The sequence below is a fragment of the Camarhynchus parvulus genome, chromosome 8 (assembly GCF_901933205.1).
Source record: "Camarhynchus parvulus chromosome 8, STF_HiC, whole genome shotgun sequence".
NCBI classification, from domain to species: domain Eukaryota; kingdom Metazoa; phylum Chordata; class Aves; order Passeriformes; family Thraupidae; genus Camarhynchus; species Camarhynchus parvulus.
The window spans coordinates 14,625,803-14,649,777 of NC_044578.1; the positions used below are offsets into that span (position 1 = coordinate 14,625,803).

At 37.1% G+C, this 23,975-nt stretch overlaps 1 protein-coding gene across 1 annotated transcript; it reads right to left on the reverse strand.

Moving 5' to 3' along the window:
• Positions 1–1,094: 1,094 nt before the first annotated feature.
• Positions 1,095–23,816, reverse strand: SELENOF (selenoprotein F). The gene is made up of 5 exons (XM_030953331.1): positions 23,565–23,816; positions 22,315–22,482; positions 11,445–11,508; positions 3,756–3,805; positions 1,095–2,091 (listed from the first exon to the last, which is right to left on the reverse strand). The coding sequence occupies exons 1-5, from the start codon at positions 23,631–23,633 to the stop codon at positions 1,960–1,962; spliced, it is 483 nt and encodes a 160-aa protein (XP_030809191.1). The 5' UTR covers positions 23,634–23,816; the 3' UTR covers positions 1,095–1,959.
• Positions 23,817–23,975: the final 159 nt, after the last annotated feature.

Sequence of the window (23,975 nt, forward strand, 5' to 3'; positions counted from 1 at the left end):
GAAATTGCAGAAACAGCACTGGGACTCCGTTGTAAAACTCGGTTATGCTGAAGGAAAAATTCTTTGGCCTGTCATCCTTCTCCACTCTGGGAAGGTCATCTCTGCTACAAGAGTGAGTTCCTTGCTTCTCTGAAAGACAAGTAAGAGCAGCTGTGAAGGGTCTGGTGTAGGAAGACAAAATCTGTGTAGTGAAGTACTGGGTTGGCAGGAAAACTTGGAAGTAAAAGGGAGGCTGAAGGTCAGAAAATCACTGGCTGTCATGTTAAGGAGGAAGCAGAAAGAAATTAGGGAAGTAAAGAGAAGTATTTGATAGATATCAAATGAAGCAAACAATCTCACTGAGGAATGGTAAAGAGTACCTAAAGCTGGAGAGGAGAACAAGGTTAAAAATATTCTGCTAAAACAGCGTGATAAATCATCAACACAGAAACTGTTGGCAAACACAGGAATGGCAAGTACTGGATGTAGTCAGTATATTAAAAGACCAGTGGATGGCAGCATATTTTTACTACCAGGTTACAGGGTTGTCATGCCACATGCTTTGGTTGTAGCTCTGCTGTAGATCTGCTGACTAACACATCATGTGTCCCAAGAACAAATCCATGTTTGGCTGTGGTAGTCAGCACAAACTGCGAAGATTTGTGCTTTTTATGTACAGATCATGTTTCTCCAAGACAGTGGTGACCACTATTGTAGCTGTTTCACACTGAGTCACCTGGAAGATCAGGAGCATATTCATAAGAATAAGAGTCAGCTGCACACAATCTCTGTGAGTTTATAAGAATATTTTGAGAATAAAAACTCCAAATGCGATGGCTGAAGAATAACCTTAGGGCATTACTTCTGGTAGTTCAGTATGGTCTCAGTCCCAGGTTTATTGTTCTGCTATGAATCTGATGATTTCTTCTCAAAAGCTGGGAATAAAGTCTGTAAATTATTGAGAAATTTTTTGAGATATAAAATTATATATGAAGACAAAAACTGTTACCACTTCAGGTCATGGCATAACACCCATCCAACCCAAATCTGGTGAGCATGAAGTAATTACAGCAAACAATTATTTGCTAATTAGACTTAAAAAAAAAAAACCCACATTATTTTTGATTACCATATTTATTGACTCTAAGTGGAAAAAACCCAGCAAGTCTTAATGGATTTGACTCATTACCATACATACTGTCTGTATTCCCTGTTCACATAAATTTCAACTGAGAAAGAAAAATACACATTTTAAAGGAACAGTTTCTAAATTAATTTCATAAACAACCTTCCAATAAACTTCTGAAAGTTGGAAGGAAAGCTTTTTCAAGAGTTATAGCTCATGTTTTCTGAAGCAAAACATTTGATGTAAAGCACACCTGACATCTGACTTCATACACCTCAGAGGTTTTCTATGTAGTCTTCACTAAAGTGTACTTAATAAATGTTTCACAGTATCAGAGCATGAGTTCCTCCATCAGCTTTCAAACCTGTGAATTAGGTACTCACTGTAAACAAGGCTTCTATAAAAGGACAGTTCAAATACAAATAAAAAAGGGCATTAGTAGCCAAGTTTCTTTGGGAGATAGATTGCATTTGGTTCTAACTTCCTTAAGAAAGAGCAGCAGACAAAAAGCATGGTAATCATTTCTATTATTTGAAGCTCTTCAGTTTTAAGAGCATTTGTAAAAATAGACCTGATTATAACAAACTGAGATTTGCATAATTAACTTTGAAACAAAGCTTTCTTAGTGATAAATGCATTAAGAGCTGACATAATAATGTTAAGACAAGCTATTGTTTGTCAACTTGTCAGATATGTGTGCTGAAGCTTCCCTTCTAATTACAAGATGTAGTACAGCACAACAGATATTTTAAAACTAATACAGATGCTGGAATGTTTCTTCAATAGTAGTGCACTTCATCTGAGAAGATTACCATGACAAAATATGAAAAGGAAAGAGGACAGAAAGCAATGATTTACAGACGTTCTAATTTTTCACTTAGAAATTCTTCCACACTGTCTGTATTCCACTTGAGGATGCTCAGTTCTTCTGCAATGTTCCCACTGTCGTCCAGCAGCTTCAGCACAGGGTCAGAGCCACGCACATACTGGGGGAAAGAAGAAGAGTCAGTTACCTTGGTTGGCAAATGCATCCTCCATACTAACACTGCCCCTGCTCTCAAGTGATTTCCATCAGTTCAGGCTTCTGACTCGCATTTAATGTCAGAGAGGAAAGTGGAGGAACAAGTCAAATGAAGGGGGATGGAGGTGGGTGTCAGAAACCTCTCCTTGTTCTCCTTCGTGCACCACAACAGTTAATGCCTGTGCAGAGGGGCACTGCCATTGGCCTGCCTTTGAAGGAGGGTATTTACTCCAACTGTTTTAAATTACCAAAGCTAGATTTTTGATAATGAATGATTTTTCTCATATGATCAACAGCCTTTTTACCATTTTAGAAATTCTGAGTCACTCTAACAGGTTGAAGTTCTATCAATTTCTAATGTAATCACATTCTTCTTGCTGTGTTGTATCTGTGCCTACTATGCTTTGCTGGTAACCTAATTCTTCAGCGCTTCTCAAACTCACTAAGTTGCAAAATAAGTAATGCAAATAAAAGCTTTTAACAGTATCAGAAAGCTCTGACCATTTAAGTTTATGGAAAGATTTCCCCAGGAGTATTCCACTTTGCTCAGCTGAGCTAACCTAGTTGGTTTTACTTAATGAAGCTAGTGGCATCGCTGTCGAGTTTTCCAAAGTCCTGTGAAATAAACATATTCATTTGCACTTTTTTTTTCTGGTAGTACTTGATACCAATTGTAGTCTAGACTGCTTTGATGTTCAATAAATCTATAAAGTTAAAAAAAAAAAGAAACAGACGTACAGAAGGAGAGAAAGCTTTTGAAAGAAACTGGAGGACACGGAGACATGAATGTGTGAGACAGACAGAGGAAATCTGTTTTACATAGAATCTGCTGCTGAGAGGACAAATCACTTATTGCAGCCATGCATAGCTATGAAGTGATTCCAGATGGTGCCATTTGGGCAACGGAGATGGCAGGCACAAGATGTGAGAATCATGATGTGCATCTTTAAAGTACACTTGAAGTTCACACAGGATTTTAGGAGGAAGGTGAAGTCTGAGATTAGATCTTGAAACCAAAGAATTGTTGGAGCTTAAGGCAGTGCAGCTTACACAACTTTGCATATATGCAAGTCATAAGAAACACCACTCAGTATATGCGTTTTTATAAAGCTGGATGTCTGAAGTATATAGAGAAAAGACAGCACAGTAGAACACAGCAAGGGAATTCTGAAAGGGAGAAGAAAAATCCAAGAATCACTGAATGTTATGGAAATGTAATGAATGTATGGCAGCTCTGTAAGAAAACTAGGGGAGAACAAAACAGGAGAAACTATGACAGAATTGTGTAGATCCAAGATATCTATAAAGTAAGAACAGAATATAAACATTCCTCAGATTATTTTCCCATCTGCTATTATAATAATTTCTTCTTGGATTAAAATCAACCAAGCAACATTAAAATAAACCAGAACCTCACCACCACCAAAGAATTAGCACCAAACAGTTACTGAGCAGTAAACAAATCAACATTACTAACAGGAACTTGTAAAGATTCACACTGGCAATGCAAATATATGTCCTCTACTGAAGGAGTACTTGATCAGCAAATAGGGAACAATCCACAAGACTGTCTCCACCAAACACAGTTCTTCTTAACATCACAAACAAAAAAGTTAGGCTACTACTTACCTTGATTTGCAGCCCCCTGAAGAGTTTTGGCTTATCACTCCTGACAAAAGCTACAGTTTGGAGAAAAGAAAGAAAATCAAATTCTTCTCTACTTGCATAAAGTAGATTTATGTCAAATTAGTATTCCCCAATTTTTTTTAGTTATGCTTTAGAAGATATTTTAATGTTAAAATCTTACTACCTTCATAAAATTAATAATACTAAGCTTATTATGCCAAAGGAACACCTATTTTTGCTGGTAATCCAAAGAGGAATTCTGTCTGTTTGGATTTTCCTTGAACACTAGTGCAACTGTGGAAGGCAGCTGATCTGCACACTTAACTGGCAGCCTTCAGCAGACTGGCCCATATGCTGCTGCTAGGCAATGTGAGGAAAAGCGTTGGAGCGATCAGAGTCTGGCTGAGGATCAGCTCTGGGAGGGAGGCTGAGAGTGACACCATCTCAGCAGCATCCTCCCCACTCTGCAGCTCTGCAGGGCCAGGCATGCAGGAAGCCGTGGGCAGAGGTGTTATTCTGGTGAACAAGATGGTCAATCTTGTCTTGCAGAGATCTCTGAGATTATGTGTTGAAAACCAGCAAGAAAACCAAGCTAGAAAACAGGAAGAGAAGCTCATATTTCCTCTTCTCTTGACACTCCTGAAGGCAGTCGGTGTCAAGGCTCCATGGGCTGTCAGGCAGCTGCATGGAAGGAAGGCAGGTCTGAGGGGGGCTGCTGCTGCACCGCTCCTCACCTGCAGCACCTGGCAGCAGCTACTAACAGCAGCACAGGCCCTGCATCCCTACAGCACAACCCAGGCCTTGCACTAACCTTAATTCTGAAAAGTTCTGAATAATTCTGAATTATTTCAGGACAAAGTGTGAGCATAATCCCCTACTTCCTAACACTTTACCCGAATGAATGTCTGAGTTCTAGAAATATTTAAAATTTATTTAGAAAATAACAGTTCTCATTCTTCCTTTTCACATGCTAAAAGCTGAATTTAGTATCTATATAGAGATTAAGTGGATTCAGGATGCTCCAGGAGTATGTCAGTAGCATCTCCCCAAGGATGAACCCTGTCAGTACAGACTGACTCCTACAAGGGTGCCAGCTGCATGTTAAAGCTGCTTTTTCAAGGTTAGACAACAATGAATCTCTCAGAAATTGCAGTGCATCCAGCTGGTGCATGGAGATGAGTGCAACCTCAGGACTAATGTTTCATACTGCTTGACAAAGTATAGTGCTTTCCTCAGTAACTGCACAGATATCCCCTGGCATCTTTATGCCTATCTTTACATTACTGCAGACAGTTCCCTTAACACTTTCTCAGCATGGTTATACAGTGGCACTTACTTTCTTCCCTCTTTCACCGAGCTCCCAGTACAGATAAAAATCATATGCACTGCTTGCTGCACCAATACTACACCATATAAACAAGTTTAAAAACTCCTAATGGCCCATGGAGCTGCCAGATGTACCAGGCCCCTGAAGAAAATGAGTTGTCTCATTCAAATTGTCTTTATTCCTTCTACAGACTATGCACTGATGGCATTGTAAGCTGTATATAACAACTTCAAATAGCACAAAATAACCAGTACTTGCTCACATACTGCAGTTTGATTCTGATTTAAACTCAAAAATGTATTTTCAGCTTCAGTGTTTCCCATGCCCTTGTGACATGTTGTCTTGGTTGTCATCAAAAGTAATGTGCAAAAAAGCAGCAAAGACATTTCTTATTATTTGTTAAGTCCACAGACTGTTGAAGTGTTTCTGGAGGAATTTTTTCATATTTTTCTTCAACTTAGATCTAAAGCTGAAATCAGTCTCCAGAGCTTTATATGAAAAGAAGGTTGTAAGAAGCAGTCAGTACAGTGGGTGACTACTTGCAAAATGGTACAAGAGCATAGTAAAATGGATAAAGTTTCTGAAGCAAATCTGAACTCTGGAACTTGATTGTAATAAAAAATTCCCTTTGGGAGGAACCTCAGGTTACAGCACTTCAAGCTTGTAACAGGTGTGAGGATTTGTTACTTGAGTGATAGATTATTTGATGAAAGCTTATTTGGACATGGGAGGCTGTTCTCCTGCTGCACTGTTGGACTGGACAAGCTCACATAAAGTAGAAACAGCATTAAGTGGAAGAAGAAAGTATTCTATAGGCAGCATTACATTCTGCCACATTAAAAGTAGCTATTACACACTTGTATCAATGTCAAATGTCTAAATCTTCTGAAAGCTGAAGCACTACAGAATGCTTTTCCTGAAATTTTAGACAGCTGGAACAAAATTAGTTTCTGTTATGGCATATTTATTTCTAATGCTGATCATAGTGACTTTCTGCATCACTCACTTGAATTTGCAATGCAACAAAGAAAAACACTCAATGTACAAATAACTTAATTTGTATATTCTGAATTTCGGAAGCTAAAATGAGAAACTCAAATACTGACATGCATTAAAAACACAGATTACCCTATCAAATACTTTTTTTTTTCTTTCCACAAAATCAGTCCTTGAGTTGAATTAGCAGCCTTTGAAATGATGAGGTTAGGAAGTCAGATGCAGCTACAGTGCACATTTAGGGACATATGACTGCTTGCTTATCATGGGATGTGGTGCATATGCTCCACCTTCACATTGCTCCAACAGTTTTCCCCTCTATACCCTGACATCAACATTGCTTCTTATGGTTCTATCTCTAAATGGTACTTGCACATCATCTATACACCATTATTCAGTAGTTTGGTGTTTAATACTAAATCCTATTCAAGCTATCTCCCCATTTGCTTCTCTCTGTAGCAGCTTTAGGAATTACCCACCACAGAAACAAACCTTTCTCTAAGCTATCTGTGGATGAACAGGAGAGGCATTTTCTACCCTGACTTCTGTAAGATGAACCCTGAGCTCAGTGCCAGGACACCACATCCTGGTGAATTAAACCCTGGAGCAGGAGTCAGAGCTGTTCTCCAGACACAGAGAGCTTTGCAAAACCACTTCACCTTACGCTGCAGTAAATGATGAGCAGTACCAAAGCCCTGCTGCTGGAAGGCACCGCTGAGGTGCTCCTGAAGAGCAGACAGGACTGCCCCACAATCACCTACAGCTACAGGCTCAGAGAAGGATCAAGTGTGTACGAGCATTAAAAGCCTGGCCCCCACTGAACAGCGCTTTTAAAGACCTAAAAGCAGCCTTTACCTACGAACACAACAGATGGGAGAACTCACTGCTATTGTTAGAATGTCCATTTATTTCAATACAAAACATAGAGGTGCAATAAGAAAGTCTGTGAAAACTAGTTTGTTGGAGTTAAATCCCAGAGCCCTAAGTGGAGACTGCAGGAATCTCAGGATCACTGTGGCCAAAAGAGCAAGTCTGTATATATGCACAGACCTGCACTGTTCTCTGAGGTGCAGCATAAGAGAACTTCCTGACCCAAAATGGACATCAAACATCTCCCCAAGCAGAACAAACAGTTGTTCTGAGTTAAGCTGAATAAACAGAAAGCAAGTGTAATGTTACTTCAGATAAGCTAAAGGGCAGTCTGCTTGCTTGGCCATGACTTATTAGACACAAGCTGTTTGAAAATAAGAAATTTTACTGGAGACACAGGTTTGTGCATAATGTTGCAAACTTTTACATAAAAAAGGCACAAAGGACTTGACCATTCAGACCTGACAATTTTGTACCTGAAATGAACTTGAATTAAAAAACATTTTGTTGGGGTATTCCCAATTATCAAGTGTTAAATCCATGAAAAAGAAATGAAACAAAAACAAAAGGTAGAGTAAGAGAGAGACATTTTATGAAGACAGGAAATTCCAACATTTAATAATGCCACCAATAGTAGAGCATTGCTAAGACAATTGGCAATATTTGCTAGAAATATGAAGATGTAAACCACTGGGCAAGACAAAAGCATTAGTGTCTTCCCTCAGACATTTGTTTTGGGGACAAATACATGCTCTACAGTTTTGAAGATGGTATGAGTCTGCTTCCAAAGTTACCATAAAAGTTGAGCAAAAAGACTGAACTACAGCACGCAACAAGCACTTATTTACATTTTAATGACTTTAGCTCTGTACCTTTTGGGGGCCTCAGTTTGAGATAAAAATTTAAATTTAAGAATTCATATGGCACATCAATAACTACTAGTGATAGCCTCTTAAGTTACAATGCAGCTGTCCATAATTTTATAAAAAGCACCATGTGCTTTCAGAAATGAATCCAAGACAGAGCTCCAATCAAGCCTGAAGAAGAAACTTCAAAAAATCCCAAAGACAGGGTACTTTGTATAAGCAGCTGGGCAAGAGACATTTCTCAGTCTCAAGGGAAGTATTGTTTTAATTTGTATGTCATCTATTTGCAAAAGATTATGAAAAAGCAATGCATGTCTCCCACTACAGTACCCATATTTCTTAGCAAGAGTTTTAGTAATGCTTTTATCTGTGCAAGATTTAAGGTTAGTATAATTTTCTAACTTTCTTTTGTGAGTACTTATGAATTGCAGATTAAAATAACTAGGAAATAAGTGATCTTACTTCATACAATACAATCCCATAAGAAATTACATTTTAGTAGCTGAAAGAATTCCCTGAACACTTGGAGAAGTTGGGTGATATAATAGTGCTGATTGACTCTGAAGTCAGAGGATTTAATGTAGCTGCACTCAGCATGAATGCAAGGATTAAGGACCTTGTTTCCACAACAGATTTGGTGGGAGCACGTCCATTTCTTAACTCACAAGGAGAGGTGAGAATAATTTTATTGAAAAAAGAAAAAGAATAGAGAGAAATATGTAAGGAATGTTCAATGAAAAAACCCAGTCTGATTCAGTTTTTTAAACAAACTGGAGAGAATGTGGGAGTCTAAACACTGATCTCCTATCTCATGATGAACAGAACACAGCTGCCACTGAAAAGTCAACTTAAAACAAATATGCAAGATTAATCACTGACCCAGCTCATTCATTATTGTGTTCCAGAGCCTCAGTTTTATGGATGTGTACCAAAAACTGTCGTTGTGTTACCTGGTATATTAAGATATTGCTTCATCTATGAATCTTGTCACTTTTTTTTTAATATTCTACTTGAATGGAGAGCTTTTAAATAACAAATATTTAAGAACAGTTTTATGCAGAACAATTTCAAAATATATGTAATATAGGAATTAATTTTAGAGTACAGCATTTATAATAAAGCACTTTATTTTAAGGGAAACTTATCAGTAAGAATATTTCAGAACTGAATTTAAAGGAGGCATACAGAAATGTGGTCAGTTATCAGACTTATCACTAGAAACTATCTGAAAAACCTAAGAGACATGGCCACATTCACAAATGCCAAATTCAGTAGTTTGGTGTGACACTACAAACAGTAACATCCAGTTCAAGACTGAGATAACTTGCTGAAGACCAGACTTTTCCATCCTCTTGCTGAGGACTAGATTTTTTATCATCACTTCTCACTCCTTTGCTTTCCTATTATATACAAATATGTTCCATATGTAATGATTCTCACATTTCAGGCACACAGGTGGACTGAGAACTGTTTATAGCTAAAGATTATATAACCAGTAATTTTGAAAGAAACTTTGACAGAGGACCTAGCAACCCACAGCTTCTTCCAACTGTGCAACTTTTACAAACCTTTATTAATTCAACTGATTTCAATCCTTAACTATTTTAATATGTGAATCTCATAATAAAAAAATCCAGCTACAACAAAAAACCAACAAAACAACACTGCTCATCCCTTAGCCAAAAAAAAACCATAATCCAGATTTAGCCTGAGACACATCAAGGCCGTGGGGACTAAGCCAAGTGACAAAACAATTTACACAGGGACTTAGAGGCCAAGACTTCACAGTTATTAATCTCAGAATACAGTAGTAACATACACTAATCCATCTAGTTCTAATATATACAAAGTCCTGCAATTAACAATGCCATTTTGTCTATATTCTGGGGAGAAAACCCAAACACATCTAAACAAACTCTAACAAAACCCTCAGAGAAGCTATGGAAAAGGATTCAGATATTTGTGATGAGACACTGTCAGTGACAGGCTACACAGCTGAATGAAGCCTACAAAGACAATGCTTCCAAAGCAGCAGCATGACCTTAAGGCAACCTAACTTCCACAGTAAATGTCCAAGTGAAAAGCTGAAATACAAACACTTCTTGAATGTAAATGTCTCAAGATGGAGACATTAAATACTGTTTGTTAGAAGTTAAAATAAAGGAGAAAATCTGGGTATTCTGAGATTAATACTACTGTGAAGGCAAATACCAGCTGAAAGAATATATTCTATTGCTTTTAAAAATTTCTAAGTGTGCTTCTAATACATATGCCATCTTCTAACCTCTTCTAATAACCTAGCTGTAAATTTGGTTAAGATTAGATTGACTAGCTGCAGAAATTGGTGATGAAAACACAAAAAAGAAATTTAAGTGCACTACTCAGTCCTTTCTTAATTCTTACTGTAGCGAATCAAAACTGGTGGTCAAAACCGAGATCCTTTTCAAAAAACAATGAAATGTTTCCAGCCACTTTAAAAAGTAACCTATATGATAAATGGAATGTAAATATTTGAGGAGGTTTAGATAACCAAGAATTGAAAGGGAAAACCAACTAGTCACAATTTTCAAGTTTTTCCTTTTGCACCATTCCAAGTCTTTGGAACATGTTTCAAAGTGTTCACAGAGCAGGAATTGAGGGCCATTCCCTTCAATGACCTACATGTGAAGATAACTGAGCACACAATGCAGGCTGGAGTCAGGCTAACAGCTTAACCTTCTTCTTCAAACCTATGGCTCAAATGAGCAATTTCATGTCACAAATCCAGAACCATAAAGCAGCTGAGTGAATGGGCAACAACAGCAGAGAATGTTTTTATGTTTGCTAAATTTGAATGTCCATGGAAATAATATGGACTCCTGCGCTAACAAAGTTATCTCCTCACGCCCCTCAGTATGACAAGTCATTTAAAGAATTCTCATTTGGACATTTTATACAGTGGAAAAGAGAAAAAAGCTTTCCTCTGGCCTTGTCATTCAACTCAGCTGTGTGGGCAGAGGTGACAGGAAAGGATATAATGCAGTACAACTTACGTAAATTGTAACCTCTTTTAAAAACTTTTTTCCCCCACTTTGTCAGCCAGCTTTCAAACAGGGAGGTATCAATACTTCCCACAGTAGATGGAGACATGCTGCTTGTGCAATTTTAAATTCTAAAGCTAAATTAGTACTTATGTCCAACTATGTCCAAAGTACAGTATTAGGGTCCTCATTTCAGGAAAAAAAACCAAAATAAACCATAGTACTGCTATCACCTAAGCTCTTCCCTAATTTATAAGAAAAGTCCAGTTTGAAATTTCTCACAGATTTTTTCCCTGCAGCTTCCTCCCACCAGACACTGATGGTACTGACTTTCATTTTGCTCTACTGTATTCTATTCCTGATAGCTGACTGTCATTATCCACTGATATAACAATTATATGGCAGGATCTGTGAAAATAAAATTGTTCCATAAGTGTACAATGTAATTTCATCTAGCAATTACTGGAGACCGGTTCTATGAGTTTCAGGTCAATGCAACTTTACTGATATAATATACTGAATTTATGACTACTTGTAATATACTTAAAAGTACTTTTGTCATTCAGTTGTGACAGTATTTCATATTTGAAGGAATACTAGTGGCTTTACTTACCCTGGACTTGAGGGAACCTTCCCAATTTTCATCCACATACTTCTAGGACAGCTCCTGCATAAAGCTGTAATAATAAACAGAAGCTGTTAATGACAAAAGTAGTTTAAATTACTAGTTTATTTATAGTGTCTTATCTGTTGAACTGTTTTTGTCTGAGGCGACAATATGATACTCTGTTGATGCTAATTACAAGTAAGATCCTAGACAGAATCACAGTTCCAGACCTGTCTCTGATTATGCAACAACTGACGCATTCACTCAGGATACATGATAATCTTCATTCATTACACTAAAAATGTAAAAACAAAAACAATGATAATTTGAGAACTACTGTTGGTGTAAGCAAAGTTTCATTTAAAAAATTGCAACTGGACATGTTACAACAGCACTTATGGGCTAGTAATAGGAAAACTATTCCTTCCTTCCCAAAGATACGAACAAAATCTCATTAAATGAAATTTTAGTTTCCACTTTAAACCTAACTTGGACAGTGAAATACTTATAATAAAGATAAGTAATTTTACATTTCCCATTTGGGCTACTGGTTGATTTTAATTCATTGTGTTTGGAGAAAGAGGACAGATCACATTAACAGGCCTTAGGTGAAGTAGTATGTACAGGCTGGACTAACTTTGATACTTGCACTTAGATGTCAATCACTTCTGTCTGCTATGCAAGATATTCAGATTTGGTCTCCTTAAAATATAAGTTAAATTTTATATAGTATCTATAAAAACTGTTCACCTTATTATCTTGTATACTGTCATATTTTTAGACTGTTTTGTGATTCTTTTTGCAACATGCAAATGATTCTATAGTTTGGTGAATCTTAAATAAATTGACAACATGTTTTCCAGCTACTAAAATGGAACTTCATATTCCAAAGTAAGGCATTTTATATTACACATAGTATATATACTATAGATATATAATACTGTATACCAAATCACATCCTTCTAAGCCTTAAACCCCACTGTTATAGATTAGCAGACAGAATGAGTTTAATTTAAAAATTTTTAATTTAATTCATTGCCTTTCATAGACAATTAAAACCTCTGCTTTCATGTTCTTTTAGACAATGTTTTCATAACAAATGTGCAAGTCTGAGTATAGAAAATATAACCTTACTGAAATTACATAAATTCATGCTTCACTTAAAATATGAACTGTCAACACAAGTAATTTAAACTAACTTTCATGAACCCATTTGAAAAAGCAAACCACACATGATACAACAGAAATCTACAAGACAGTTTTATGAACATTCAGTCACCTATCACATGGAGACATTATAGACAGCCAAAAATACATGTTCATTTCTGAATATTTGAATTCTGATTCAGGGCCAACTCAGTATTTGCTGAAATACTATGAATTAGAACATAAATACTCTAATCATTTGCAGGGAAATTACAACTTCTCTCTTGCACGAACTAATCAATAATCATTACTTCCACGGGTACCTGAAAAGAGAATGTTATACTGCATTATCTGTTCAGAACAGCATCTCAGAAATTTGCCTAGCTACAGATATATTTTCAACTAAACATTGTATTTAAGATAAAAACCTAAGATTTGACTGTTAAAACCCAGAAATACTGTGAAACAAGACTCAAGAGATCATAAATACTAGACTTTTTAAAAGCTTTTTCACCACCCAACTCAAGGTTTTAATTTAAAAAGGCAGTGATAAACAGCTCAGATACTAGCTTGCATAATTAAAATTTCTCTGGAATTAAAACATGAAGTAATTACAATGATGGAGGAAACATGGCACAGGGCTCACAACCTTCCCTTACCTTGTCTCTCAACAGTTCTATCAGCAATCCTAGATTTAGATATTCCTTTGTGTACTCACTAATCCATTGAACATTTAATCAGATTTCTCTGATACTGACAGCTATCTGCATTTTTCTACCAAGAAGTCAGTATAAAGAAGTAGACAAAGGAATAAATAACCTTCTATCTAGGTAATTAACTATTTTATGTAAGTCTATCACAAGCTAAGTACACTCAAATTTTGGACAACAGTAAAATAAACATTTTTGAATTCTTATTACTGAAAATTATTTTTAGTCTTTTTCCTTCCAGACACGAATTTTTATGGAACAAAATCACTGCAGAAATCTAAAATATGTAAGACATTTTGTAACACCACACTACTCCCAGTTTGTAACTCCTGGCCAATATCTTATAGAAATTTAACAAAGAAAACAGCTCAATCACTGATGTCTAAATTTTAAGCTTGTAATTCTGCCGCAATTGAAACCCAAATGTTCTCAGACAAAAAGGTTTAGATTCATGCTGGGAATAACAGCTGCTTTCTCGATGGCTAGACCACAAAAAAAGAAGAATCAACTGGGTTCATTTATAACTCTAAACAAAGGTGTCTTTTGCAAAAAACCCAGGTTTATTTGCATCACTTAGCCCACCACAAAGGCCTAGTTGTTAATATCTACCATCTCATTGTGTCCAGAGCAGATGTTCTCCAAATTTCCTTGTGAAGAGAGTCACTGTGTTCAAGTATTAATAAGAATGACATGTATCATATGGAGGCACAAACATCTCGAGTCAGTTCATTACACAATGCTTAACTCATGAGTTAGTTCATTTTAAAGTAATGCTTCACTTGTTTTAGTGCTCATGAAAGTGAGCCTAGTACTAGAAGCAATGAAATAAAGCCGTTCTGAACTATTACTGGTGTCCATGTTAAAATCCAAAACAAGTGCTGATTCATGTCTGCATCTATAAAAAGAACTTAGCTTTTTTATAACATTCTAATAGCATGTTTTCTAAAGTTATTGTGACAATATTTGAACTTTTCCCTCATTTTTTTCAAAATTTCAATTTGAGTTCAGTTTATATCAAAAGTTTTTGGAAAGCATCTGAAACTTTTGTAACGGTTCATACTGACGCAATCAGGATGGCTCTGCACAAATGGAAAGAGACAAACCACATTATTGGTCATGTCTGCTTTAATTATGAAGGAGAGTGCTAATTACATCAGAATAACACCTTTCTGCCTAAGGATTGTGCTAGTTAAAGGTATGCATTGTAAAAATAAGGGACTTTAACTTATATAAAAAAAATTTTACTTGCTATTAGGAAGAGAATTGAAGCGATTTCTGCAAGACACAGTTCCAGCAGTGCCTCATTTCTACACTGATATGGTATTGTTATCACAGTTACTCACGGTGAAGACTCCAGAAGAAAAGTGACATTTCTGCTACATAACCATTAATGTTTACACCCAAACAGGAGTTCAGACGAAACTGAACTGCAAAAAATGGTATTGAACAGAGATTGCTCTTGATTATAATAAAATTGTTAAATCAAAGGTGACAAAAAAGTTAAATAAAATACAGCAAGTTATACCTAATTTTACTTCTATGACATTTATATTTTGCACACTGCTTTCTTCTAATTATTAATTCGAGGTGACCCTGCCTGACACAGGTTACAAAGTGTCACTCAGGCTGGATTTGTACAGCTGTTTGTAATCAGCTGACAGTACCAGTCTTAAAACATGAAATGAAACAGGATGTTAAGGCACAGCCACAAAAGGGACAATAGCTACTTTATGCTACCTGGATTCTCTCCAGTATGTGCATACTGTCCTCTCCTAATATCAGGTTCAAAAATATAGTTAAGTTCTGAGAATAAGCAGAAAAGCAAACTTATGATTACAGCTAAACCTCTAGAATTTTCACTTGCCTCAGGTAAAATACTATCTTCCATTAAATCTTTAGTAACAACTCTCCAGTGTAACACTGTTTTTATGAAATTCACTGCAATTGTAATTTAATATTATGATATAAGCAGGTCTGCAGAAGACAGCTCCTCATCTCCTATTGACTTCAAAAAATTTCAGCAAAAATATGGATGTTATTGTTATTAATGGCCAAAGTTCCTTAGTTTATGCAAAATGGTACTGTTGAAAAATAGGGTAAATTATCTCTTATGAAAGCATGCAACTTAATTTTTACTGTGTTCCATCCACACACACAGAAAGCAAACCAGGTTAATTAGTATTTGTTCTTCCTAGAAATTTACAACAAAAATAGATTTTATTTAAAGTTTCTTTTGTTTTTTTCCTAAACTCTTCTAACTAGCAGTTAATTTGTGACTTTTACTAGAAAACTAGTCTTCTAAACTAGAACCCTTCAAAAGAATATACACTGACATACAAACTACAAAATATTTTCTGTGGAAGAGAATGCACTTATATGGACAGCTCAAGGTTTTCAAAATCCCTTTTGTCTTTCCTTTTCCTGGAGGCAGAACATGAGTAAGAATCTGTGGGTTAACAGGGAGCAGTCAGAAAGCCTCACTGCCAGGAACATTATGAATTACTGCTCTATAATACAGCAAGCCAAGAAAGTCATTGCTACACACACACGTCATTCTGAACTGATGTCATCAGTAAATTTAGCATCAAAGCAACTTCCACCACTGACAGCTCATTATCTTGTGAAGGGATATGGCTAACTCTAAATAAGTGTGGAAACAGAGTCTAACAGTCAAAAACCAGTTATGTGAATCAGTGCTACTCCTGTGATTAGTGATATGTATTGCAGGCAAATTGCTCTGACCAAAGCTGAGCAGAATCTAAGCTCTCATTTATTTGTGGGGAAGGAAATTCCAACTGAGTGTAAGGGTGAAACAAAGTCACAATGACGGTGTTTAGGCACTGAGGAATTTACTAAGAAGACTGTACAATCTGCATTCTTGGAGATCCTCAGAACTTTGAGTTCTGCTTTGAGTAGAAGACTCAAAGGAGACTTTTTATTCCGTACATACAAAATATAGTTGTGCATTACTATTCCATTCTTCAGCATTTAGGAAGTGTGTCATTCACCACTACTTTTGGTGTTTAATGATACCCTCCTTGCATGATTCTATAAACATTTGTGCTGTTTAAATCCAGTAACCACCAAAAAGTTCTAAACCAGCTTCTGCTCCTGGCAGCTTGTTTTTATTAACTTTGGTCTCTGCAATGTCTGGTGTAAGCTCATGTGAGCAAGAGATCTGGCACAAGGGTGAGAGAGAAAATGGAGAAGCTGAGCAACCACCAACTTTAGATCTCTAGAGATGTCACTTGGCTTAGGTGGTGTGAATACCCAGTCTGAGTGGAATAGAGAAGGGTGGCAGAAAGAGGGCTCCTATTTGCTGTCTCTCACTTGGACCCAGTCAGAATGATGCAAGTGAAAGAGTACAGACAGCAAGTTAACAGGTCAGGTTTCAATTCTGGACTATACCATCTGATTCTATCTAAGCACCTACTTACCTCTACAAGTAGAATCCCTGAACATCTCTGTTATTCTCCAGTCTGTGCTTTTGTTAAAAAATAAAGCATCTTAGAGTTGCAAAGAAAACACTGAGAACACATTTAATGAGATATTTATTTGACCTTACACATTTCATTAATTTTGAGACTTTTACTTTTTTGAAGTTTCTTCAACAAATGTAGAGTCAAATGCCAGTGCTTTATCTAGATGAAGGTCAGCCTTAATTAGCTAAAGCTATTCCATTGACCAGCACATTCAGTTGTTGATGCACATCAACAACTGAAACTCACATTTAGCAAATTCACATTTAAAGTTTCCCCAACGTTTTTTTCACTGATAAGATCAGATAGAGCTGTTCCATGGGTAAGGCTTACCCTATTACAGACAGATAATGCATTTTATCTTAGTTTATCTGACAGAGATGAACACTTGGTGAATCTGAACCAAACAAAAGGCAGTAAATTTCTGTCTTAGGCATTGACTAGTTAGCTGCACTACCCTTATCTAGGACTACTTCTTGTCAACATTAATTTTCATTGCCAATAACATCATGTACAGAGGGAAGGGAAAGGGTGTACATGGTAAAGTTCTTGAGAAGGACATCCACTGTAGCACACTTTTAATACAAGGAATGGTTGTGGGTAATATTTTGAAGCAACAATACTGGTAAGAGACTTTCTCAGTTAGAGAGAACAGTGTCATCTCAGATCCCCTAACCTCTCTATCAATAGAGCCCCTAACCTCCCTATCAACAGAGTCCATAAAATCATTCCTGTATGAACTGTTTGGGACACTTAGTTAAAAGCAAACTTTGAAAGGAGATCATACAACATATTTGTCTTAATTACAGAGTTCTGATTATTTACTTGAATGTTAAATAAAATATGCTGTCATTGGATCACACTATTGTTGAAGTCACATTCACTAGAAAACCAATGAATTTAAACCATTTTTGTTTAACATGTTAGAAATAAGGAAGTTACAGTTTACAGTTAGGTAAAAACACAATTTGATTTTTTACAAAGTATCGAAGAGACTTTACAGGACACATCAAAAAGACAGAAAAAGCTGTGGGTTTTCAGAAACAGCTAGAAGTAAACTAAAATTCTAATTAATTTCTCTAAGTATTGATATAACTTACTTTACATCTCTGAGGTGCCAATGAATTCTAAGCAGTTCTCTGTTTTTAACCATCGAATTGAAAACCAGAAGTTCCAATGACAGTAGACCTATTCATGTTAAGAGCCTCTGGCAGAACAAGAGAGCAGTCAACAGCAATTTGAGTGTAGCACTCTAATTAGTGTAATGAAAAGAAAAAAAAACAAACTGAAAAATGAATGTAAATTGGGTCACACAGAAGTAACCAGGAGCATTAAAAGCACTTCAAGTTATTCTACTTCCAGCAATTATTGTGAGTTTTGTAAACTATTTTTTGAGTTTTAAAAAGTAAATCTGAACAAGAACGTCACTTTATTCCTCCTTATAATTCATGAGAGTACATTTAAGAATTCTACACATGTAAAAGGGCGGAGTTTTAAGAAAGCTTTCAATTTGTTTTGTTGGGTTTTTTTAATAGAAGAAGCACCTAGTCATTACACCTGGTATCATGTTTTCTAAGTCACCAAACACTTTAACAATACAGTATGACAAATACTTGACAGTAGAATTTTAAAATGTTGACATTCAACACATATTGGTGAGCAAAATATATTTTTCAAAGCTCCATTTAGATATATTGGTAACTTTTATGGGTTGTAGCAATCCTGCACAATGCAACTATAAAATTTAATGTATTGCAAATTTTATCACAGAGTTGATTTTTAAAATCAATTTGGATTTTGACACGCATATATTATTGAGATAAATTTAAGATTATAATATACAATTAATGGAATATGCTTATAGCTATGTCTGAAATGATCACACAGCCTATGTGAAGCTGCAGATGGAGTGCAGCTATTTTCAGCTACTGCAAAATATGGACAATCTCTCCTGCTACTACAATTTCACGCACAGTTAGCTTCACCTCCATTTCATCCTTCTCTGTTTTACACACCAGCAGCACTCTGCATCTGACAGACTGAGGCTTAAAACTTGCAGCTGTCTAAAGCAATACTGTTTAAGCTGGCTTCTGAATTAGTGTCAGACTGCATACAAAATCTCTAGAGGAGGAGAAAATAACCAAAACAATTTTCATTTTATCCACAGTCCAATTATGAAGTAATTAAAATATTTGACTGGACAGGTGTCAGCAGAAGTTCAGAGCAAGACAAATTTTGTGTAACAAGAATATCTCACAGCTATTTTCCACAATGTCAATTCACAAACTATTGGACCAATAATGAGCAGGATTAATAAATACACTTCTTTCAAGGCTATGAAACAGTTCAAATCTGTAAACATCTCATTTGAGGTTGCACTGATACTATGCAGCATGAAATATTTTTAGGCCTGAGGATATTTCACAGACCATTTGTGAAAAGCAGCAATTATGTAAAATTTCTCAGATAGATGTGCTATTACCTTTAACTTTAAATTCTCATTTAGAACTCGGGCACAAGTCATGCAATAAACTAACTCTTGCTTTTCCTGTTTCTAATATTTGCCACATGGCTGCAAAGACAGTAAAATTAAAATCCTGAGGCATGTCCTGGAACTCCAGCAGCTGCCAAGGCTGTTTGCTGCAGACAGCCAAGGTGCTGTGCCACCTCTGGGGAAGCAGAGGTGCCTGGAGCACGGAGTCACAGCCCCAGCAAAGCCCAGAGCACTCCTGCTTGGAGCTCAGCAACATGCCAGGCTGCCAGTCACAAAGTCAAATCTTACACTGATGTGCAGAGTCTCAGAGTAAGATGAAAAATTCTACAAGCAAGAGGGTAGGAAAAAAAGCCTTTAAGACCTTTCAATATTCATTCGCTCTTTACTATCAAATTGTCATTAGAAAGAAGATTTCTATGGTAAGAGGGAAAAAAAAAACAAGGGAAAAGGAAAAACTACAGCAAAAGACAGCATTCAGTTTTCATAGTCTGCATAGCCAGCATGAAAATTCTTGTTTAGCAAGAAGCTACTAAAAATTATATTGTTAACTTTTATGTAATAGTAAAATCTCAAGCTCAATTACAGACATCTGTTACAACAAGCACTATGTAAAAACACAAGTCAATTCAAAATGTGATGATTCTGAATACAGTCGGTTAAGATAATATTAACAGTCTCCAAACACTAATTTTCCACTGGCTAGTCTTCAAGAGAAATTACTGAGTATGAGTTTTTAAAAAAATGTAAAACCTCCAAACAATTGCCAAATCTGAAATATATATTTCTAAGCAGTAGTACCAGTATAAAAATTTTTCACTTTCTGAAACAGCATTCATAATAAAATTAGAAATGATGCTATAAGAAATCATAATGCTAGAACAATCCAATATTTCCATTCACGCACACAATATGGAAAGCCTGCATTCAAACTCAGCTATGAAAATGTAGGAAAATACTATCATAATCACTCCCATACTTCAAGCTGATGCTTACCATATTAGCTCCAAATCACAGATATCATTTGTATTACATTTCTTCAGAAATATCACAGAAATAAGGAAAATAAAGTAATAATCAAAATCTACATTGTTCACATTTACTACAAAGCCCAGCCCCAAGAAAACGAAACTGGTAAAACACAAATAGATTTGAAAAAAAAACTTAAAAGATACAATTTCTTGCTTCCTGTGAATATACTAGGAAATCTGCTCCACTATGAAGGTATTTATCAAACACCATTGAGACCCTGTCCACCTCTGTGCTATTTATTTTACTTCATTGATCATGACTAAAATAAAAAAAATTCAGACTAATAATGTTTACAATGTGAAGTCCTGATCACAAAATGGCATTTGCTTATTCTTCCACAGAAAGTGTAATTATCCACACAATGAAATCTAGGTCTGATTCGGGAAATTAAGAAGACTCTCTATTAATTTAGTTTCTGTTATTTGATCCAAATTTTATTAATACAATGTTCACAGTACAAACTAACTTACATCCTTAAGTATGTATTGATAAATTAAGACATTTTTCTCAGAAGTTACATTGACAGAAATGCAACATAGTTCCTCTAGCTTATTTTCCTGTCAAATGACAACAGAAATTGTCCTGCTCCAGAAGTTCTTGTGCTACATGTTATGCACAGAGGCAAAACTCTAAGAATATTACCTGAGCAAATGAAAGCATCCTCTCTTTACATGAGGACACAAAGCCTCACTGCTGCTGCCAGCACAGCTGTTACTGAGCATGCTGAAGACCCTTTCTGTCCTGCTACTCCCTGTCAGTACATTTCCTTAGACTTCATTCTGAAACCTCAGGTTTTGTCTTTGCATATGTATAGATATGTGCATATATATATATATGTATACACATGTAAAAGAACTAGAGCTTTCCCAGAGACAAACTTTCCTTTACCAGGTTCATATATTTAGCAAAGAAAAAGCCTTACATATCAAGTCCCAGAAGGATTATATTGAAATATTACTTTGTTAATGCATAAAATTTACAACTTAAAGTGTGTCAATATTAGGAAGCTACTAATTAAACTATGGATTCTCTGCCAATCTCAAACATATGCTTCTTGATACTTAATATATTTTACCTAACACTGTAATCAGTGGTTTTATTAAAAATTAAAGGCAGACTTTCTTTTTTAAATATTAGGCTGAATTTAATTGACAGGAAAAACCTGCTAGATTTGCTCATTAATTTCATTATGTCAATTATTTCCCTATCTCCTAGCCATTAAAAATAATTTCAGCACCTCTCATCCTTGAAACCTCTACTTTCTTGATGATTAATTTGCCTTCACTATATTCTAGAACACTCTCAAATTACCACATTTTAGAAAACATGTATTTTTTTCAAGAACTCTAAAAATTCTTCACTGGTAACATACCTTAAGGATCACAGATATTTATTTACTATAGATAAAGAAAAGGTTTTGCCTTAAACAGACTGAAGCACAGCATGAGCTCTTAGAGAGATCATTTCCAAAATATCCAGCTGTTCTGGATATATCTGGATATATTCTCAAAACATCCAGCTGTTCTGCTGCAGGATGGAATTGGGCAGTCCTGTTCCTATCAGGTTTGTGCCACTCCAGGAACTGGCTGGAGGCTGCAGCAGCCCTTTGTAGCCTGGGACTGATCTCAGCTATCCTGGCCATGGTGCTATGGGTCAGTGACCAAGGAGGAGCTGTCACCAAGACCCTCTCTCCTTATCCTCTTCTTCTGCCCTCTTCCAATCCCATGGATGTTCCTTTGAAAAGAAGCTGGATATAGCTCCCAACTATGCTCATGTCACACCAGAGAAGGAAGAAAAGAGAAAGAACCAAAGACTGCCCTGTTGGGACAGGGACATTATTTCACAGCAGTATGGCAAGTCTGCAAATCCAGACGCTGTAGATGTGTATTGGGCTAGGAGTAACTGCTGCATTTTCCTCTTGAGATGATAACCCAGGTTCTCATGTACTTTTTAAAATGAAAAGTTTCATAAACATGACATGTTAAATTATTCCACAAGGGATATGGTCCAAAACTCACCTTTCTAGTTTCCAGCTGAGCCTCTTCCTGGCAGCAGTCCCTGCAGAATGGATCCAACTGATTCAGACTGAACTGCCCAAGAAGGTTGCAAGAACTGCACAGCAAGTTACTGGAGAAGCCCAGCTCTCTGCAAGCTTCTGATGACAACTGTGCTCCATAAACACTTACCTGAAAGTCAATACAAGGTTGCACTTAGTATTAATTATTTTCTAAAAAGATGGTTTTAAATGCTGCAATGATTAGAAAGGATGAGTTAGTCTCTTGACACAGTAGTATAAAACGTCTAGAAGGAGCATTCCAAACTCTGCTGGAGCTACATATTAATTATGGCTCACTTATTAAATTAATGATGGTAGTAACTAAAACCATTTTCTTGCACCTTGCTATCCACCCCTTTGATGTTTTTCTCTCATCTTTTCTCTTCACTGTCACTGCTGCATCTGCTCCCCTTGGAGCAATGACAGGGCTGCTGGCATTGTCACTTTGCTGCCAGCAGCCTCTCTCCTGACATCTTTGCCCAGCAGATCCCTAAACAATCCATGAATGCAAGGCCAATGCTCTCCTGAGGATTTCATTTTGGGTTATGTGTGTGAGAAAGGACCAACCAAAACACTTAACAGTGTATGAAAGCAAGTAAAGGCTCCATTACATGATAATTCCTCACTCAAGCAGTCTTGCTTACATAGGAAGCTCAAAACACCTTGAGAATAAAAGTACAGAGAGGTAAAAGAAAAAATAAAGAGAAGAAAGTGTCTATCCCTAATATTTTTACTCAATTTTAATATCTTAACTACCATATTTTCCTGAAACAATAAATCACTAATCATAATAAATGTCTCAGGTTGGGATTGGAAAAAAACCTCACAGTCCAGGGAGCAAATTCCCACCAGACCAAGATAATTTCAGACACTTAGCAAGTGATGTGCCACATTTCATCAGCGTTTGCTCTTTCAAAGCTTTGGTTCCAAATCTACGCTACACTGCTGCTTTGTTTTCACACCAAATAATTTACTGTGTAAAAAGAAGGCAGCACCGATACAAACTATTTTAGGAAGCGGGAAGAAGTAGAGCCCAATCTCCGACATGGAAAGCAAAAGAGGCGGCCACGGCCGCAGGAGCGGGAGGAGACGCCCGCGCCTCCCACCCCGGGACACGTCCTACGCCGCCTTCCCGCCCTCACAGCCGCTCCTTGTCTCAGGAGCTGCAGCCGCCCTCAGCCCCGAGCGCGAAGGCGCCGGATCGGCTCTCACCGCCTGCAGCCCCAGGAGCCAGCAGAGCCAGCGCCGCCCCAGCGCCCCCAGCTCGGCCGCCGCCGCCATCTTGGTGCCGGAGCGCCCCTGCCAGCGCCGCCGGGGGCCGCGGAAGGACCTCCCCCATGGCGGGTGACCGACACACCGCCTGATGCGGGAGAGCACAGACTTGCTGCCAGACCCCGGCACTGCTAGCAGACACTGTTAACCCAGAATATCCTCTGGAATTCTAGAGCAAAGACATTTTAGGCTGTTCAGAGCAGTGCTTCGCAGCGGGGCTGGAGGAACGGCCGTTCCCCAACGCTGGTCCGGCATTGCGGAAACAACCCCAAATAAAGCCCTTTCCCCTTTCTCGGGAACTGCCAACCGGCACATCAGCCCCCAGCCCGGTGACTGACAGCCGGTCCGACC